General features: G+C 41.7%; 2 protein-coding genes across 2 annotated transcripts in view; one reads left to right on the forward strand and one right to left on the reverse strand.

Moving 5' to 3' along the window:
* Boll (boule homolog, RNA binding protein) overlaps positions 1 to 16,936 on the reverse strand; it is a 140,083-nt gene that overhangs the window by 573 nt on the left and 122,574 nt on the right. The gene's annotated exons all lie outside the window — the stretch shown is intronic.
* On the forward strand, positions 4,814 to 10,738 carry Mars2 (methionyl-tRNA synthetase 2, mitochondrial). The gene has a single exon (XM_031367521.1). The coding sequence runs from the start codon at positions 4,916 to 4,918 to the stop codon at positions 6,827 to 6,829; it is 1,914 nt and encodes a 637-aa protein (XP_031223381.1). The 5' UTR covers positions 4,814 to 4,915; the 3' UTR covers positions 6,830 to 10,738.

Raw genomic sequence — 16,936 nt, forward strand, 5'->3', positions numbered from 1 at the left:
GAGACAGAGAGAGAGACAGAGAGAGAGACAGAGAGAGAGACAGAGAGAGAGACAGAGAGAGACAGAGAAAATATGAATGAATGAATATCCTAGAAAAGCACTTCAGTCCTAGGTGGAACTTTTCTTTCCACACAGCGTTTCTTTTTGCTGGAAAAATGTGCTGGTTAAAACCACCAAGTATAAAAAAAGCACAAAAAAGTAAGACATTCCATAAAGACTTGGGGAAGAAAGAGTGAATGTGGTCAAAGTACATTGAATAAATGTATAGATATGTCACCGTGATTTTACTTTTTCTTTTGTTTAATTAGCATGCACTAATGAAACAAGAAAAAAAAAGTTAAAAGGAAAACCATCTGTGTAATTGCAAAAAAGAGACGGTTACATGAGGAATCAGTTCCCCAGCATTCTTGGCTTGTTATTTTATTTATGTATGTGCATGTGTGTGGTGGAGGGATCCGAGGCTTCCAGAAGAGGGGGTCAAAGCCTTTGGACCTGGGGCAACAAATGGCTATAAACTCCCATGTGAGTGAGGGAACCACACCTCAAAAGCAGCCAGTGCCCCCAGGTTAGGTCAGCACACCACCCTAGTGCCCATGAATTAAAACCCCCTTCTTAGAGGACTTAGTAGTGCCTGACCCGAAGCTCTATGGGTCTCAAAATAGCCTTAGTTAAAAAAAAAAATCAACTGTAAGATTGTGTCTTCTAGATCTGACAGGGAAGCTGAACCTATGAATCTCAACAATATGGAAGTTTTTGTTTGTTTGGTTTTTTTTTTTTGAGACAATGTGTGTGTGTGTGTGTGTGTGTGTGTGTGTGTGTGTGTGTCTACCTTGTCTGTCCTGGAATTCAGTTTGTAGACCAGGCTGGCCTTGAACTCAGAGATCTGCCTGCCTCTGCCTCCTGAGTGCTGTTGGACTTAGAGTGAGAGGGAAAAGTTAAAAAAGGATGCAAATATGAAAGGAAGAAGTCAAGGCACCCTTACTTACAGATGATGTGACTCAATACCAAAGAGATCCCAAAGAAAAACTTTACCTGGGCAATGGTGGCACACGCTTTTAATCCCAGCTCTCAGGAGGCAGAGGCAGGTGGACTTCTGTAAATTTGAGGTCAGCCTGGTCTACAGAGTTAGTTTCAGGACAGCCAGGGCTACACAGAGAAACCCTGTCTCAAGAAAAAAAAAGACTATATCAGAAAACTCTTTGAATGGATAAACACTTTTAGTGATGTGGCTGGGTACAAAGTCAACACATTAAAAAAAAAAAATTCAGTAGCTGGCTTCTGTGCCAATGTCAAAGATACTGAGAAAGCAACCAGGAAAACAGATTCACAACAGGTTCAGAGTTTTACCCTGAATTATACCTAATCAAGTATACAGAAGACCTCTACAATAAAAACTTTAAAGCACTGAAGTAAGAAACTGAGCAAGTCAGGGGGAGGATTTGGGTCGGAAGACTTAACCTGGTGGAGAAGGCACTGTAGGGATGCTGAGCATTTCCTCTCACTGCAGCGGTTTCACTCTTTTTGGATATTGTGAACATCAGTGATATAACTTTGTATCCACTTGAGTGGCCAGAATGAAAACATATGACACCAAGTACTGATTTTTTTTCAAGGAAATGTTTAAGAGTGCACATAGGAATATGAATGTATTTAACTATGTTGGAAGAAACTTGGCATTATCCTGTGAAGCTGAACATTCACATTTTTTTTTTAATGTTTCACAGCAATTTCATTCCTAGGTATAGGCTCAAGAGAAACCTTAGCACATAGGTACCGAGAGAGACATCTGAGAATGTAAATACAATTCTGTTCGAAATAGCCTCACACTTGAACCAGTTGTCTATGAGCAGCCGTTTACTTCAGGGAGTTCTGTTACATGGGGAAGGAGAGAAGCAGAGCCCTAGTGGGGTCTCAACATTTTATTTATAAGATGGGAGAAAAAAGTGTTCTGCTTGTTTTTGTTTGTTTGTTTGTTTTTTTGTCAACTTGGTACAAGCTGGAGTCATCTACGAAGAGGGAAAGCCAATTCAGAAAATGCCTCCATCAGATTGTCTGTGGGCAAGTTTTTGGGCCATTTTCTGAATTAGTGATTGCTGTGAGAGGCCTCAGGTCATTGTGGACAATGTCATCCTGATCAGGTGATCCTGAGTTGTATAAGAAAGCAAACTAAGCAAGTCAAGGTATCAAGCCATGGTATCAAGCAGTGTTCCTCCATGGATTCTGCCTCAGCTCTTGCCTCCATGTTCCCGCCTTGAGTTCCTTTCATGATGGATAAAAAGTAAGCTATGATACATTCTTTCCTTCCCAAGTTGTTTTTTGTCATGAAGCTTACTACTGTAGGACAACCTGATTTGTCAGTTGGGTTTGCCTTATACAACTCCACCCTTTTTCAATTTTTTCCTTCTTTTTAAAATTGTAAATAAACTTTTCATACGGTACATTGTGCTCACAATTTCCCCTCCTAAAGTCCTCCCACATCCTTACTGCCTCCCACCCATCCAGTTCTACCCTTCTTTGTGTTTAGACAACATACCAATAAATAAACAAACACGAATAAAACAAAGGAAACAGAGAAACACGCACACACACACACCCCCCATAAAAACACAAAATTGGAAACTATACTAGATAAGCAAAAGGTAAAAACTGAGGAAACAAAGCCTTATGAGACACAACATCTCCATGGGTATTATTGAGTTTGTTTTGTGTCAGCCAACTCTTGCTGAGCATGGGCCTGCCTTAAGTGAGGTTTATATCCTAGTAAGACTCCACTGAAAAAACAAGTTTTCATGTGCAAGTCGTTGTCAACTGGAGGTAGCTTCTGGGTTAGGGATGTGAGCGTATGACCATGTCCCCTCTCAGCACTGGGACTCATCAGACCCCCTACTTGTAGAGCCTTGGGTTACCTGCTTCAGTCTCTGAGTTCATACATGCATTAATCCTGTCTGGAAGGTGCTGTTTTCTTGGTATCTCTCATCTCCACTGCCTTTTACAATCTTTTTCTTTCTTTCCCTCCTTCACCGTTTCCTGAGCCCTGAGGTTTGATGAAGACGTCCCATTTAGGACTGAGTGTTCCCTAGCTTCTCATTCTCTGCGTTGTTCACTCATGGGTCTCTCTGTATTAGTTCTCATCTGCAGGAGGATGCTTCTCTGATGCTGGCTGAGTGAGACAATGATCTATGCATCCAGCCGAATGTTGTTAGGAGCCATTTTATTGTTATTGTTCTTTTAGCAGAACAGTACTGTTTGGTTTTCCCCTGGGTCTATGCCTGTCTAGTCTCAGGTTCTTGGCCAACTGAGAAGTATCTGGTACTGGCTTTATTTCATGAAGTGGTCCCTAAATCCAACCAGATAGTGGCTGGTTACTCCCACAACTTGTGTGGCATTGTTGTACCAGCATATCATGCAGAGAGATCATCATTGATATTGAAAGGCTTGTACCTGGGTTGGTGCTTAGCTTTGTCCTCTAGTAGAGTGCAGAGTACCTTCCAATATCATGAACACTAGTGAGTGGGCAACCCCCAACTTATAGTTTTATCTGCTTTCTACTTGCCTTTTGCAAATTCGCAGATCAACTATAACACACAGACCGACTACGCCGTGGATATTTGTTTCACCTTCTGTAGTTCCTGTAGAGAATGCCATCGGTCTATCTTCTAAATCATTACAGAAAGCACATCCAACTCACCACATCTTTACATACTGTGCAGATGTCAAAAATGGATAAACAATATGGTTGAATCTTAGGAAGAAAATGTTGAATTAGAAGGTAAGATAGAGACTAGTGCCCCACTGTCTTTTAAAATGGTAATTAAATATAAACAATGTTACTCAAATGCACTGTTGCTATACAGGAGTGTGAACATGCAAGTAAAAACTCAGGGCAGTTATTACTCACAGAAGAGAGGGGAAGGACATCTAAACTGCAGCTCATCTCTAACTTAAACATTGATGTGTATCACAGTCCATTGGTGTAGCCGCCTTCAGGCAAAGCCAAGTTCTGAGTCGCAAGGCTTTTTGGCTAAGGAGGGTCACACATTGGAGAGCTCAGTAAAGTGTAGATGGTTGGTTAGTTTCTGCCTCAGCAGGTAAGGGCCTCAGAACTTGTATGTCTAAGTAAGTTCCTGGTGTGTCTCATGCTGCCCTGGGGACCATCCTTTGAGAATTAATTATTAATAGTACTTAGGTTGGGAGAGGGTTTACAGGTGTTCCCTCTCATTTCATTATGTGCATATATACACTGTTTAAATTAAATGGGGGGTGGAGAGGCCAGTCGTGGATGAGAAAATATGCTGTGAGGCAAGGATTAAAATACAATTTTGGGCTTTTAAAATTCTCTCCTGCTAAAAATTAGGATTCCATACTAAGAGCTCAGTCTTGGGAGAATTTCAAGACTATTAGAGGAGTCAGTCGTGACTGGCTTTGTACAATAAAGCTGAAAGTGAACGTTCCCTTATGTGCACACCTGTGACTCCGCACTCCAGTCCCGGGATAAATTCTCAAATCAATCCTTAAAGCTCAGCAAAATGTTCAGACATGGTATTTCCCTTTCTGTCAGTGCTTATCCTTCCTCAAAGTGCTGTATGAAATTATTTTCCTTTCAGATTTATTTAGAGTCTGAGATAAACTTTAAATGGTTTTTCATATGTTGACTAGAGGATACAAAGAGGCCGGATTTGTGCCCTGCTGTAAGACGGTTAATCAGTTTGGGGAAATACCTCAATATAAAAATCTTGCCAACAAGTTCAGCCCAGAACCGATCAGTTCAGTTCAGATCCAGAACAGACCCCAACGAGTAAAACTGCACAACACACGGGATGCGCTCTTCTTTCACCAACTGCCCAGGCACGGAACCCACAAGCCGACTACTCAAAAACTCCCGCCGGCCACCCGCCCTGCGCGCAGCAGGAAGCCCATGAGGGGAGGGGGAAGTTGTGGGCGGGGCCGCAGGAGTCACTGCTCGCCGTTCATTGGCTTCCGCGCCGGAAGCTGCGGTACCATCCAGCTGCGCACGCGCCCTTTCACGTGCTCGGGAACACCGCCTCCAGTGCTGGGGCTGGCTGTCACCATGCTCCGGCGGTGTGCTCTCTGGGCGCTGACTCGCACCCCGGCCGGCCGCGGCTCTCGCCGCTACGGTTCGTGCTCACCGAACGCTAGTGGCGACGCTGGGGAAGCACGGGCCTACTTCACTACACCTATCTTCTACGTGAACGCCGCGCCGCACATCGGGCACCTGTACTCCGCGCTGTTGGCGGACGCCCTGTGCCGCCACCGTCGTCTCCGAGTTCCCGGCTCTGCGTCCACGCGGTTTTCCACCGGCACGGACGAGCACGGCCTGAAGATCCAGCAGGCGGCAGCCACCGCGGGTTTGGCCCCGATCGAGCTTTGCGATCGAGTGTCTGCCCAGTTCTTGAAGCTTTTCCGGGAGGCTGGCATCTCCTCCACCGACTTCATCCGCACCACGGAGGCTCGGCACCGTGTAGCGGTGCAGCACTTCTGGGGTGTGCTGGAGGCCCGGGGTCTGCTTTACAAAGGGATCTATGAAGGGTGGTATTGCGCCTCGGATGAGTGCTTCCTGCCCGAGGCCAAGGTCACTCGGCAGGTGGGTCCGTCCGGGGATCTGTGTCCCGTGTCTCTCGAGAGCGGACATCCTGTCTCCTGGACCAAGGAAGAAAATTACATTTTCAAGCTTTCTCAGTTTCGAGAACCACTTCAGCGGTGGCTTCGAAACAATCCTCAGGCTATCACACCGGAACCGTTCCACCAAGCAGTTCTTCAGTGGCTGGAAGAGGAGCTGCCTGATTTGTCCGTTTCTCGAAGGAGTAGCCATCTGCACTGGGGCATTCCAGTTCCCGGGGACGACTCGCAGACCATTTACGTGTGGCTGGATGCCCTGGTCAACTACCTCACTGTAGTCGGCTACCCAGATGCAGATTTCAAGTCTTGGTGGCCAGCCACATCGCATATCATAGGTAAGGACATTCTCAAATTTCATGCTATTTATTGGCCTGCCCTTCTCCTAGGTGCAGGATTGAGGCCACCACATCGCATCTGTGTCCACTCGCACTGGACGGTGAGCGGCCAAAAAATGTCCAAGAGCTTGGGCAACGTGGTGGATCCCAGGACTTGCCTCGATCGCTATACTGTGGATGGCTTTCGCTACTTTCTCCTTAGGCAGGGCGTTCCCAATTGGGACTGCGATTACTATGATGAAAAGGTGGTTAAATTGCTGGACTCCGAGCTGGCAGATGCCTTAGGAGGGCTTTTAAATCGGTGCACTGCCTACAGAATAAATCCTTCTGGGACCTACCCATCTTTCTGTGCTGCCTGTTTCCCTAGTGAGCCAGGGTTAACGGGGCCGTCGGTTCGTGTGCAGGCTGAAGACTATGCGCTTGTAAGTGCAGTGGCCACTTTACCCAGACTGGTAGCGGGCTATTATAACGACTTTCAGATCTATAAAGCGCTAGAGGCGGTATCCAGCTGCGTTCGGCAAACTAATGGTTTCGTCCAAAGGCACGCACCATGGAAATTGACCTGGGAGAGCCCTGAGGATGCCCCCTGGCTGGGTACTGTGCTTCACGTGGCCTTGGAGTGCTTGCGAGTGTTTGGAACTTTGCTTCAGCCTGTTACACCAAACTTAGCAGATAAGCTGCTGTCAAGACTGGGAGTCTCTACCACAGAGAGAGGCCTTGGAGAGCTCTACTTCCTACCTCGATTCTATGGACACCCATGCCCCTTTGAAGGGAGAAAGTTGGGACCTGACACTGGGCTTTTGTTTCCGAGACTGGACCAATCCAGGACTCGGCTAGTGAAAGCCCACAGGACCTAGGAACTCTTCTTGGCTGATGGTAAAAGATCAAATGTATTCTTTTTGCATTTTTCAGTAAAGTCATGTTTAGAGAATATGTATCAAATAAGCACATAAACTGTGTCTTTAAGAAGAGAACGATTCAGGTCCCTAACCCAGTCCTTTTCATTTCTCAGTGCCATTAACCACTAGTCTTGTTCGACAATGTCTCAAGGGAAGGATAGTTGAGGGCAGAACCAAGATGCTGATGCTGTCCCTTCTCACTGCACCTCCTCCCAAACCAGGGTCCAGACTACCTCTCAGGGCTTCGGCTCCTCAGGCTAGTTTAACAGCCCTTTCTTCAACTGAAACTAGGGTTGGAAGTTCTTGTCCTGTTTTTACAGGTCAGCCCTACCTTGTTAAACACAGAGTCTCCTGTTAGTATTTTTTTTTTTTTAACTAGAGCTTTAGGAACCAGTGTCCTAGACTATAGATGATTTTTGCCCATGTTCATTCTCATTTTCTAAATTGCTACTAGAGTGTCAGCCCAGCAGTGTGCTTTGTAATACTACACTCCATCCAATAGATGGCTCTGCTCTCACACATTCAGCTCCTTTCAGAAGGCTGAGAATTATTTTCAGCTGTCTAATTCACAGAATTTTAGAATTGTACTGTTTTTCTTAAAGGTAACTTTGGAAACACTGATATTTTAACAACACAAAGACACTAGAATTCTAATTTTAAAACTACTAAAGTGACAAGGACAATAGGTACTAAGTAAATATGACAGGTTTATATGATAAAACTACAAAGCTCTTGAGGTACACTGTGTTACAGATAATAAAGCCAGTAATGGTTACATGGTCATCTATAAAGCCCTCAAAAGGGTTGTATTCTCTCTCTCTCTCTCTCTCTTTTTTTTTTTTTTGGTTTTTCGTGACAGGGTTTCTCTGTGTAGCCCTGACTGGTCTGGAACTCACTCTGTAGACCAGGCTGGCCTCGAACTCAGAAATCCACCTGCCTCTGCCTCCCAAGTGCTGGGATTAAAGGTGTGCACCACCACCGCCTGGCTTGTATTCTCTTTATATTACTTCTTATCCACATACATAATTTACCTCATGATTATTTTTGGTCAATCAAGATATATAATAGAGGAATGATATAATATTGTAATTAGTAAATTTATGTCAAAATAGTTTTTGTTGATTACTTTCTTTGAGACAAGCTTTCACTATGTAGTTTGTTATCATCAGTCTCCTGACTCCGCCTTTCAGGCCTTGGGATTACAGGGTGTGCCAGCATGCACATCTTTTAACTTACTAAAGTGTGGTTGTAAGTACCTTCTTTATTACATCTGTTTGGTTACACTTACTGATGGTAATGTTGAAGGGAGAAAATGACCAGTGTTCAGGACTGTCTGGGGGTCAGGGCTCTCTCCAAGGCTCCATTAAAGAACACCCAGAGATGTTACAGTAACAATTAGTGCAGTGATTAGAATGCTGCAAGTCAGCCTTATGTCTCAAATTAACAGACTACAACTAGGCCACAGTTTAAAATGAGCTTGCTTTGGGACATACATTTTAAGTATGGTATTAAGCAGAAAGAACTCACCATGGAGTAAACAATTGTGCTGGAAATTTCTCCGGACTTACTCTAAGTGCCTCTATTCATCTCTAATTTCTACTAATTATCAAAGTGACAGATTGTAGGTTGCTAGGGAACACAGCATGGTAAGGTGAAGGACCATTTCCACAAGCTTTCCTTTGGACTCCTTATATCATTTTGTCCCTTAGATCATCCCAGATCTCCATGTGGCATTCTCTACTTGCCTGCTGGGACTAGTAGGGTAAACTACTGGGGTATAGGGTAGTCTTAGGGCTGTGTAGTGATGCAAGGTAGTGTTTCCCAGAAAAAGCAGTAAGATTCTAACCTGTCTTTTGGTGAGCCCTTATTGCAGTGTTTAGTTTGTGCCATGGACCCACAGTGTCTTCCATAGGTGATCCTAATGTCCCTGTGGAGATTGGCTTGCTGTTGGAGTTTTTGCAGCCTGTTATCTGTGAATACATTTAACTAGCTGCTATTAGACATGAGGAGATGGGAGACCAGAAAAGAGATGGCTTAATTCTAGCAGCCAGGGCATTCAGAGTGGAAGAGTGTGGTAATTGGATCTTCCTTCTGTGGTGATAAGGTCAGACAGATTTCTGTAATAGGCACAGTAGGTAAGACAAATAGTCTTTTGGCATTTGTGTTGGCTTGATACAGTTGTTCAGAATTGCCAAGCGGAGAGTTACATTTACCTGGAGGGACTGCACTTCCAAGGTGAGAGATTAGGTGGTAGTGGTAGTGCAAGATTCCCTATTCCAGAAATGTTAGTACTTTATGTGGCATCTTTTAGAACCTTTGTAACTCTTACATACTTTTGGAGGTAGTATTACAGGAAGTGACAGCACAGCACAGATCAGGTTTTTAAGGGCTTCCCATTAGGAAGCTATGAGAATGGGGGGTGGACCTAGAGCTTAGTGGTGGAGTACTTACCTCGCATGGAAGGCCCCAGGTTCAGTCCTCAGGACTGCCAAACAAATAGCAGGTCTCACCTCTTCAGACTCCTGTCCTCTGTCTACGAAGTCATGTAAGAAGCAGTAGGTAACGTTCATGTTACTGTGTATGCACTGTGAGGTATATTCTGCATGCAAACTGACTAGGCACTGTACAAACTGGAAAACCTGTGTCTGTAAAAGCAGCAAGTAGACAGTCTCTGACTGCATTAAAACCTCACTCATTTTATAGATACTTTTCCTGAGATCCCATGAGCTTTAATAAGTGCAAACAGGCTAACAGACTATGAAGCTGATGCCAGTGTGTGTAAGTCCACTGGCTGGAAGTTGGGCCCTAGAGCACAAACTTGTTTGATGGGTTTTGTTTTGGTGAAGGTTCTAACTGTAATTGCAATAGAGTTCTTTAGCCTTAGAAGTTCTGATACTGGAGTGGCTATTAGTTGATCATCTTGTAGGTGTCACAAAAGGATCACTCATGAAGCAGAATTAGTGAGATTATGAAGATTATAGTAGGGATGGCTTCACGGAGCTGATTACTCTGCCTCTATCTACCCAGTATGTAGTGGCAGTGCACTGCATTGGTGTGGCCTTGCTTGAGTTATGGAGGAAGGCTCTTAGATGAGATGCTTACTGAACACTAATGCTTTACGATAGTTTAGAATTGCCTTCTCAAGGCAACATCCCATCATCTGTACTTCAGCTGAAGAAATTTCTTGCAGTAGCTGTGGGTGTTATAAACTTTGGTGGGTTCTTTTACCCATAGAGACAGAACATGTTTTTTGCAGCAAAGTTTTACCAGTTTGTGGGTAGGGGAGGAACTAAGATCAGACTGGGGTACCCAAGAGCAGAAATTGTAGAAGAAACCCTTCAGTTCTCCCCTAAAACTTTGAGCATGCACAGCTGATCCTCTTTGCTGGAGCTTTGGATGGGACTGGTGAACTTAAAATTTTGTTTTAAAGTTTAAATATTTTTATGTGTCTCTTTGTGTGTGTAAGAATGAGAACAAGAGCAAGAGTGGGTTGGGGAATGGAGGAATGGATGGGTGTTTGTGTTCATGGGTGTAGATGGATGTGTAGAGGTCAGAGGTGGGTGAGGTGAGGCATGTGTCCCCACCTTTGTACCTTGTGTGAATCAGTCTCCTGACTACTGCGTAAGCCACTGCTTCCTTCAGAGCCTGCTGGCATTCTAGGCATTTGTACTATCATATGGAATCTGGGGATCAGAACTTGAACTGTTAAGCTTGAAAGGTACGCACGGGTAAGTACGCACTTACTGAGTCCTCTCCTTAGCCCCAGGAGTGGTGAGCTCCTACCAAGGAACATAGTGATTTGGTCAGTATTTAAGAGCTGGAACAGTGGCAATCACATTAAAGTTGATTACTCACATTTTAAACTTCTATATTGTGTGTGTGTCTTATTTCTGAAGACAGCAGCAAAGCTCCAGCTTAAACTGCCAATAACCATTTTAAGCAGACAGGGAGAGATTAACCAATGTAAAGGTGAAACTGATTTCTTTCTCTTACTTCCTTGTAGTCTTGGGCTACCCAAAATTAAGCCTTTGAATTCAAGGAACAATCTAACAGGAAAGAGCTGACCACACTGAAGCATTGTTTAAGATTGTGTTATAAGTTTCATGATAGAGGCCAGGATACACTGTGGTTTTGATAACTGGGAACCCTTGGCTGCTTCTGTGTACAAGTTGCTATTGGGAGGCTTCACCACCTGGATTGTCATCAGACTTACGGGCATAGGATACAGATTTCATCGCCACCTGGATTGTCATCAGACTTACGGGCATAGGATACAGATTTCATCGCCACCTGGATTGTCATCAGACTTATGGGCAATAGGATACAGATTTCATCCCTAATAAACTGAACACTTTATAGTAGATATTATGTATTTAAAGATCTAGGATGCTGTAAGATGTGAGGATATTTTCAGGAAAGTTTGCCAACTGCAAGTAGAAAACTGAAGCTCCAAATGAGTTCTGCCCTGAGTTATTAAGGATGTTTAGTTCTGCAGAGGCATGAAAGCCTCAGGTGGGTAACCAGAGCGAAGCACTAGGAAGCACTGGAAATAGAAGGTACCGCCTTTCTCAGTAGAGTGCAGGGAAATGGAACAGCCACCTCACTCTCACATGAGTAGATCGTACCCTTGGTTGGTTGAGAATCACTGAGATACTGAACATGAAGATGACTTTCAAAAACTTGATTATGGTCAATTACAGATTGGAATAGCATGATCTTAATTTACTAATTTAATTGAAACACAACAAATTTATTTTCTTAAATTAGGTCCCTCCCTCCCCACTTCCAGCGGTCTCTCTTTGTAGCCTCATTGTCTTGGTATTCTCTATTTTTTTTCTTCAGTATTGAGGTATTCACTATTTAGATCAGCCTGGCCTTGAACTCACAGAGGTTCACCTGTTTGTCTCCTAAGGGCTGGAATTAAAGCCGTGTACCAACAGACCTGGCCATTGCCTGATGAAAATATTTTTAAAGAGATAGTTAAGCTTGGACAATTAAATAAGACAATTTTAGTAGTTTCGTTTCCTTTGAACTAGTCTAGAAGCTTCTATTGGTTAAAATCTATAGCTATTCATACAAAGTTCACAAGCTTATTTGAAGCTAATCAGCAAAATAATATAGAATATTTCTAGCCAGATGAAAAAGTGGAAGAAAACTCAATCCAGAAAATGGGAAAGAAAATTAAAAGGGCAAAGTAAAAGAAAACCTAGCATAAGTAGAAACCCTTTAAGATTATATATACAAATGAGTGATGGTAATGGCATAAACTTTCATAATCTCGGAAGAGCCAAGATTAAACAAGACAGCTGGAAAAGTAATATGTAATACCAGACAATTTAAGCTGAGGTAAGATCTCTTAGAACACTAGGGACAGAATATAAAAGGAACAATGCACCAACTTAGCACTTGTGAACTTGTATGATCTAACAACACAGCCTAAAAGTAGAAAAAGCTAACACTGAAAACTATTTAAGATGGGCAGTGGTGGCACATGCCCTTAATCCCAGCACTTGGGAGGCAGAGGCAGGTGGATTTCTGAGTTTGAGGCCAGCCTGGTCTACAGAGTGAGTTCCAGGACAGCCAGGGCTACACAGAGAAACCCTGTCTCAAAAAAAAAAAAAAAAGCAAACAGAAAACTATTTAAAAATTTCTGCTTAGGAGTTCAGGAAAATCATGGAATGAGAAGTGAAGAACACAGTAACTCAGTAACTGTGAGTTTTTGAATCTTTAATGCTTAATACACAGCGAGCATTTGTAGCAGACAAGTTTTGTGACTTTAAATTTTCTTTTTCCATACAAGCCTCTGTTAAAAGAACTGCAACTTTCAGTCAAGTATACTTGGATCAGTAAGTTCTCTCAAGAGCCATCCCTTCCCAAGCCCAGTTTGGCACGGTGATACACACCTTTAATCAACGTACTCTGGAGGGAGGGGCTGGGGCATCTCTGTAAATTTGAGGTCAGCCTGCCTGGTGTGTATAACCTGGGCCAACCAAGGTTCCATACTGAGACCCTGCCTCAAAGTTTGTTAGTCCAGCAAGAAGATGATGGGAGAAAACCAATAGCTCCTTTGTGTTTCAGCTTTGCCCACTGATGTAGTAAGCTAGTAAGAAACAGAGGCACAGAGGACTAAGTAATTTGTATAGGATTATAGTTTATAAAACAGCAGTGCATAGACCCAGTGGGCTCCTGCTGAGCCTTAGCACACCGTATCTCGAACACCAGTCATAAATATTGTGGAGGAGCATAGCTGGATCCAAATATGAGATGGAAGGTACTTAAGAACCTTTATTTAATTGGAATACATTAGTGCTTGAAGCTGAGGGGAATTTGGCAGATATGAAAGTGCCAACAAAAACTTGCAAAACACCCTTTACATGAGATGTGGTATATTCACTGATTGCTTATATTTTGGTGCAAATTTAATGCTTAGGAACTGTATAGCCTATAGTTTTTCTTTAACATTATTCCTTTATTGTTTTCAGAAGAGTGCTCCAAGTCCTCTAACCCACAACTTAGTGGGTCACTAACTACTTGTGGGAAAGCAAAAGCTCTGCAGTCCCAGTGCCTCCAGTAGCACTCAGCTGTTCACACTGCATAACCTCACTGCAGCCTTGCTTCTGTACACACAGAACATGCAGTTTGCTTTGCAGGTACCTGGCATGCCTTGCAATGCCAACAAAGGCTGCCAAATTTGGTGGTTTAGGTGAGAAATGCCCCCTCCAACCCCCATAGGCTTGGGTATTTGAACACTTGGTTCCTAGTTGGTGGTGCTGTTTGGGGGAGGGGTGGGTGGAGCTTTGCTGGAAGAAGTGTGTTGAGGTGGCCTTTTAGTATTATGTTTCTTTTCCCTTCTTACAGTTTGCTCTGCCCTATGCTTGTGTCTGAAGAAGTGAGCTCTCAGGCTTCCTGTTCTGCTAAGCCTACCACCTGCTGCTACTCCTACCTACCATAAAGGACTTTTCCCTCTCTCTCTAGGCTGGGAAGTCAAAACAAGCTCTTTTTCTTTAAGTTGCTTTTGGTTATGGCACTCTGTAACAGCAACAGAAGGCCAAGCAGAACCCTGAAACACTAGGGCTCAGATGCAAAACTCCTCTAAGTAGGAACTTTTGCGTTTTCATTATTCAGAGCTTTTTTGTGCTTACGGGAATATAATGCTTTAAACATGGGGGGAAAAACTTTAGTATTTTCTAGCAATCTTTCCTTAGTTCTTAAGAATCAATTCTGTATATTATTTGGTTGTATTGGATCAGAGAATCTGATTAACAAATTGAAGTAGAAAGAGAAGAAAAAGAGAGGGGAAGAAGGGATTTAAGGGAGATGGGAAATAAAGACATGGAGTACATGTGGTAAGAAAGCAGAAGAGGGTCAATGAGAGGAAGGAAGGCAACTTGCTGGATGGGAAGGGGCAAGAGGGAGGGTGATAGGGGAGGGAATGAATGAGAATGTATAAGGACACGTGTGAAGATGCTGGCATATAACTAGTTACTTAGTATGCTAACCTGAAAAATTAATAATAAATAGCTAGAGTAGAAGAACACTAATACAGAGGATCTGTGTGTGATCCCCAGCACACATGCAGCTCCAAAAGGCTGTAACTTCAGTTCTAGGGGATCTGATGCTCTTTTCTGGCCGTGGCATCTGACATGCACCTGTTGCACAAACATACATGTGGGCAAAATTTCTTATATGCATAAAAAATAAGTAAATCTTTAGTGTTTGAATGAGAATGGTGCTCATGGGCTCATGTTAGTGGAATCCTTTAGGAAGGATTAGAAGTTGTGGGTTTGCTGGAGGAAATATGTCAAAAATCTGCCACTCACAGTGTGTTTTCTGCCTCCTGCTTGTGGATCAAGAAGTGAGTTTTCAGCTGCTGCTCCATGCCTAACTCCATCTAAGTCTCTGGAATAATAAGCCCAATCACATACTTTCTTTCATAAGTTGCCTCTGTCATGGTGTCTTATTAGAGCAATAGAAAAGTAAAACAACATATAAAAATAAAATAAGAATAAAAGAATAAAACTTGCTGTTTCAGTTGCTGACTTCATTTTGATTTTTAAAAAAGTTAAATGAGCTGCAGTTTGGGATTAGATCAGAATTTCCAACAATTTCTGAAACAATCCTAAACATTCTTCTGCCATTTTTATTTTGTATTTATATGAAGCAGCATTCTCAGCACTGGTGATTATAAACTTGATTTTGTAATCTGAAGAATATTGAAGATGTTTTAAATCTTTAATATCAGCTATTCAGACAAGCTTTGGCTCCTAAACATGTAGAATATTTTTCTTCTGGTATGTGTGCATATGATCTATGTCTTGGCACATGTGTAGATGTTAGAAGAAAACTCTGTGAAGCTGCTTCTCTCCTTCCATCTTTACATGGTGCAGGAGAACTCCGGTCACTAGACTCATACAGAAAGCACCTTTGCCTAGAGAGCCATCTCACTGGTTCAGTTAATTATTTAAAGATCAATAAGCACATTCATCTTTGTATACACATTTGGTTTAGGCTTTAATAAATGGTAAGATTATATGTGTACAAAAGGATTGCTTTAAAATAAATGTATGATTCATCATGTAAATGTTTGGCTTTACTATTCTATGTATATCCTAGAGTCATATAGAACTGTCTTGGGTGGAAAGGGAGTCACATATAGAGGAAGTTTAAGAATCTTCTAAAAATGAAAAGTATCTTGTTATAAAGTCATATGGCTAATAAGCATCTTAGAGGTGACATTTTCTCAATACTTTATACATTTATCTTTAGAAAACATCAATAGTCAAGTTTATTTTAATTAACTATTACAGTAACAAAGCTAGAGAATTTACTAGAGGCCACAAACAGTGAAACTTTATTTCATACATACAGTTTAATACAAATGAACATATTAATAGAACTTACTAACAGTTTAAATTCTATGACATCTATTCTTACGACATCTTTCCTAAGAAGATGGCAGAAACCAGGTCCTTTGGCTATGTTATTACCCATTATCTAAATGCCACATGCTGGATAATTCTTGATAAATTTTATTTCATAGCACAGTCACTACATTCTCATCTCTTTAAATTAGTAACTATTGCGAATTGCAAAAAGAAATGCCGAGTATTCAATTTTACATTTTAAATATATATTTAAATATAGTTTTGTTAGATTTGAGTTTCACTTCAAGGAAATGGGATGAGACCATCTTTATATAGGTCTCAGCTCTCATGTAAATATATTTTAAGAAATCAAATGTTTAAAAATCCTTGTTAACTAGGAAGGCCAGGAATCTACATTTTAATTTTGGGTTTAAAATAAGTTCTTTAGTGTCTTATTTGAATGTAGACAGACAGACCTTGCTAGCAAGGCATGATGCTGTTGGGATTTTCAAAAAATGCACAGTAGGTCATGAATGGCTTGTTGACAGAATGCCTTTATATGCCAGTTACTAGAGGAAGTGTAAAGGCTTTCATAATGCACAAACTTTCAATCTTAGTAAACTAGAATATATTCCTATAAAACAAATTTTACAGAAACTTCCTGTGTTTTATATAATAGCAGACGTTTTTAGTATTAAGTTCTGTTCTAATTTCATTGTGGATGGCGCTTTTTTTTTTTTTTTTTTTTTTTTTTTTTTTTTTTTTTAATGCTGGAGATTGAACCAGAGTCTTGTTAGGCAAGCATTCTACCATTGATCTATTCTTGCTAGCCACTGTTTATTCTTAACTCATTATTGGAATCTAATTAAAATAAGCTTACTTTGATATTATAGAAGAAATTTGTAAGTACTTACATTAGTTACTGAAAATGTATAAAATCAGTCTCTATAAGATAATTAATTCACACCAAATTTTGAATAAAACATTTTTGGATGTAACTGATGTTATAAATTAGTTTCCTAGCCTAAGAGAACATACTTTTTTTTTTTTTTTTTTTTTTGTAATTCATGGAAACTATATAGAGAGCTATTAACTCTGAGATGAACAGATTGTATACATGTACAGCTGTAGTCCAGTGTAACTTTATTAGGAAACCACTATGATTTCAGATGGACAGACAGGAGTCATAGTGAAAACTTGC

The sequence above is a fragment of the Mastomys coucha genome, unplaced genomic scaffold, assembly GCF_008632895.1.
Source record: "Mastomys coucha isolate ucsf_1 unplaced genomic scaffold, UCSF_Mcou_1 pScaffold14, whole genome shotgun sequence".
NCBI lineage: Eukaryota > Metazoa > Chordata > Mammalia > Rodentia > Muridae > Mastomys > Mastomys coucha.

Bases quoted from the DNA above. Each gene is read 5' to 3' on its own strand.
- Mars2 (XM_031367521.1), top strand. From the start codon at position 4,916: ATGAGGGGAGGGGGAAGTTGTGGGCGGGGCCGCAGGAGTCACTGCTCG.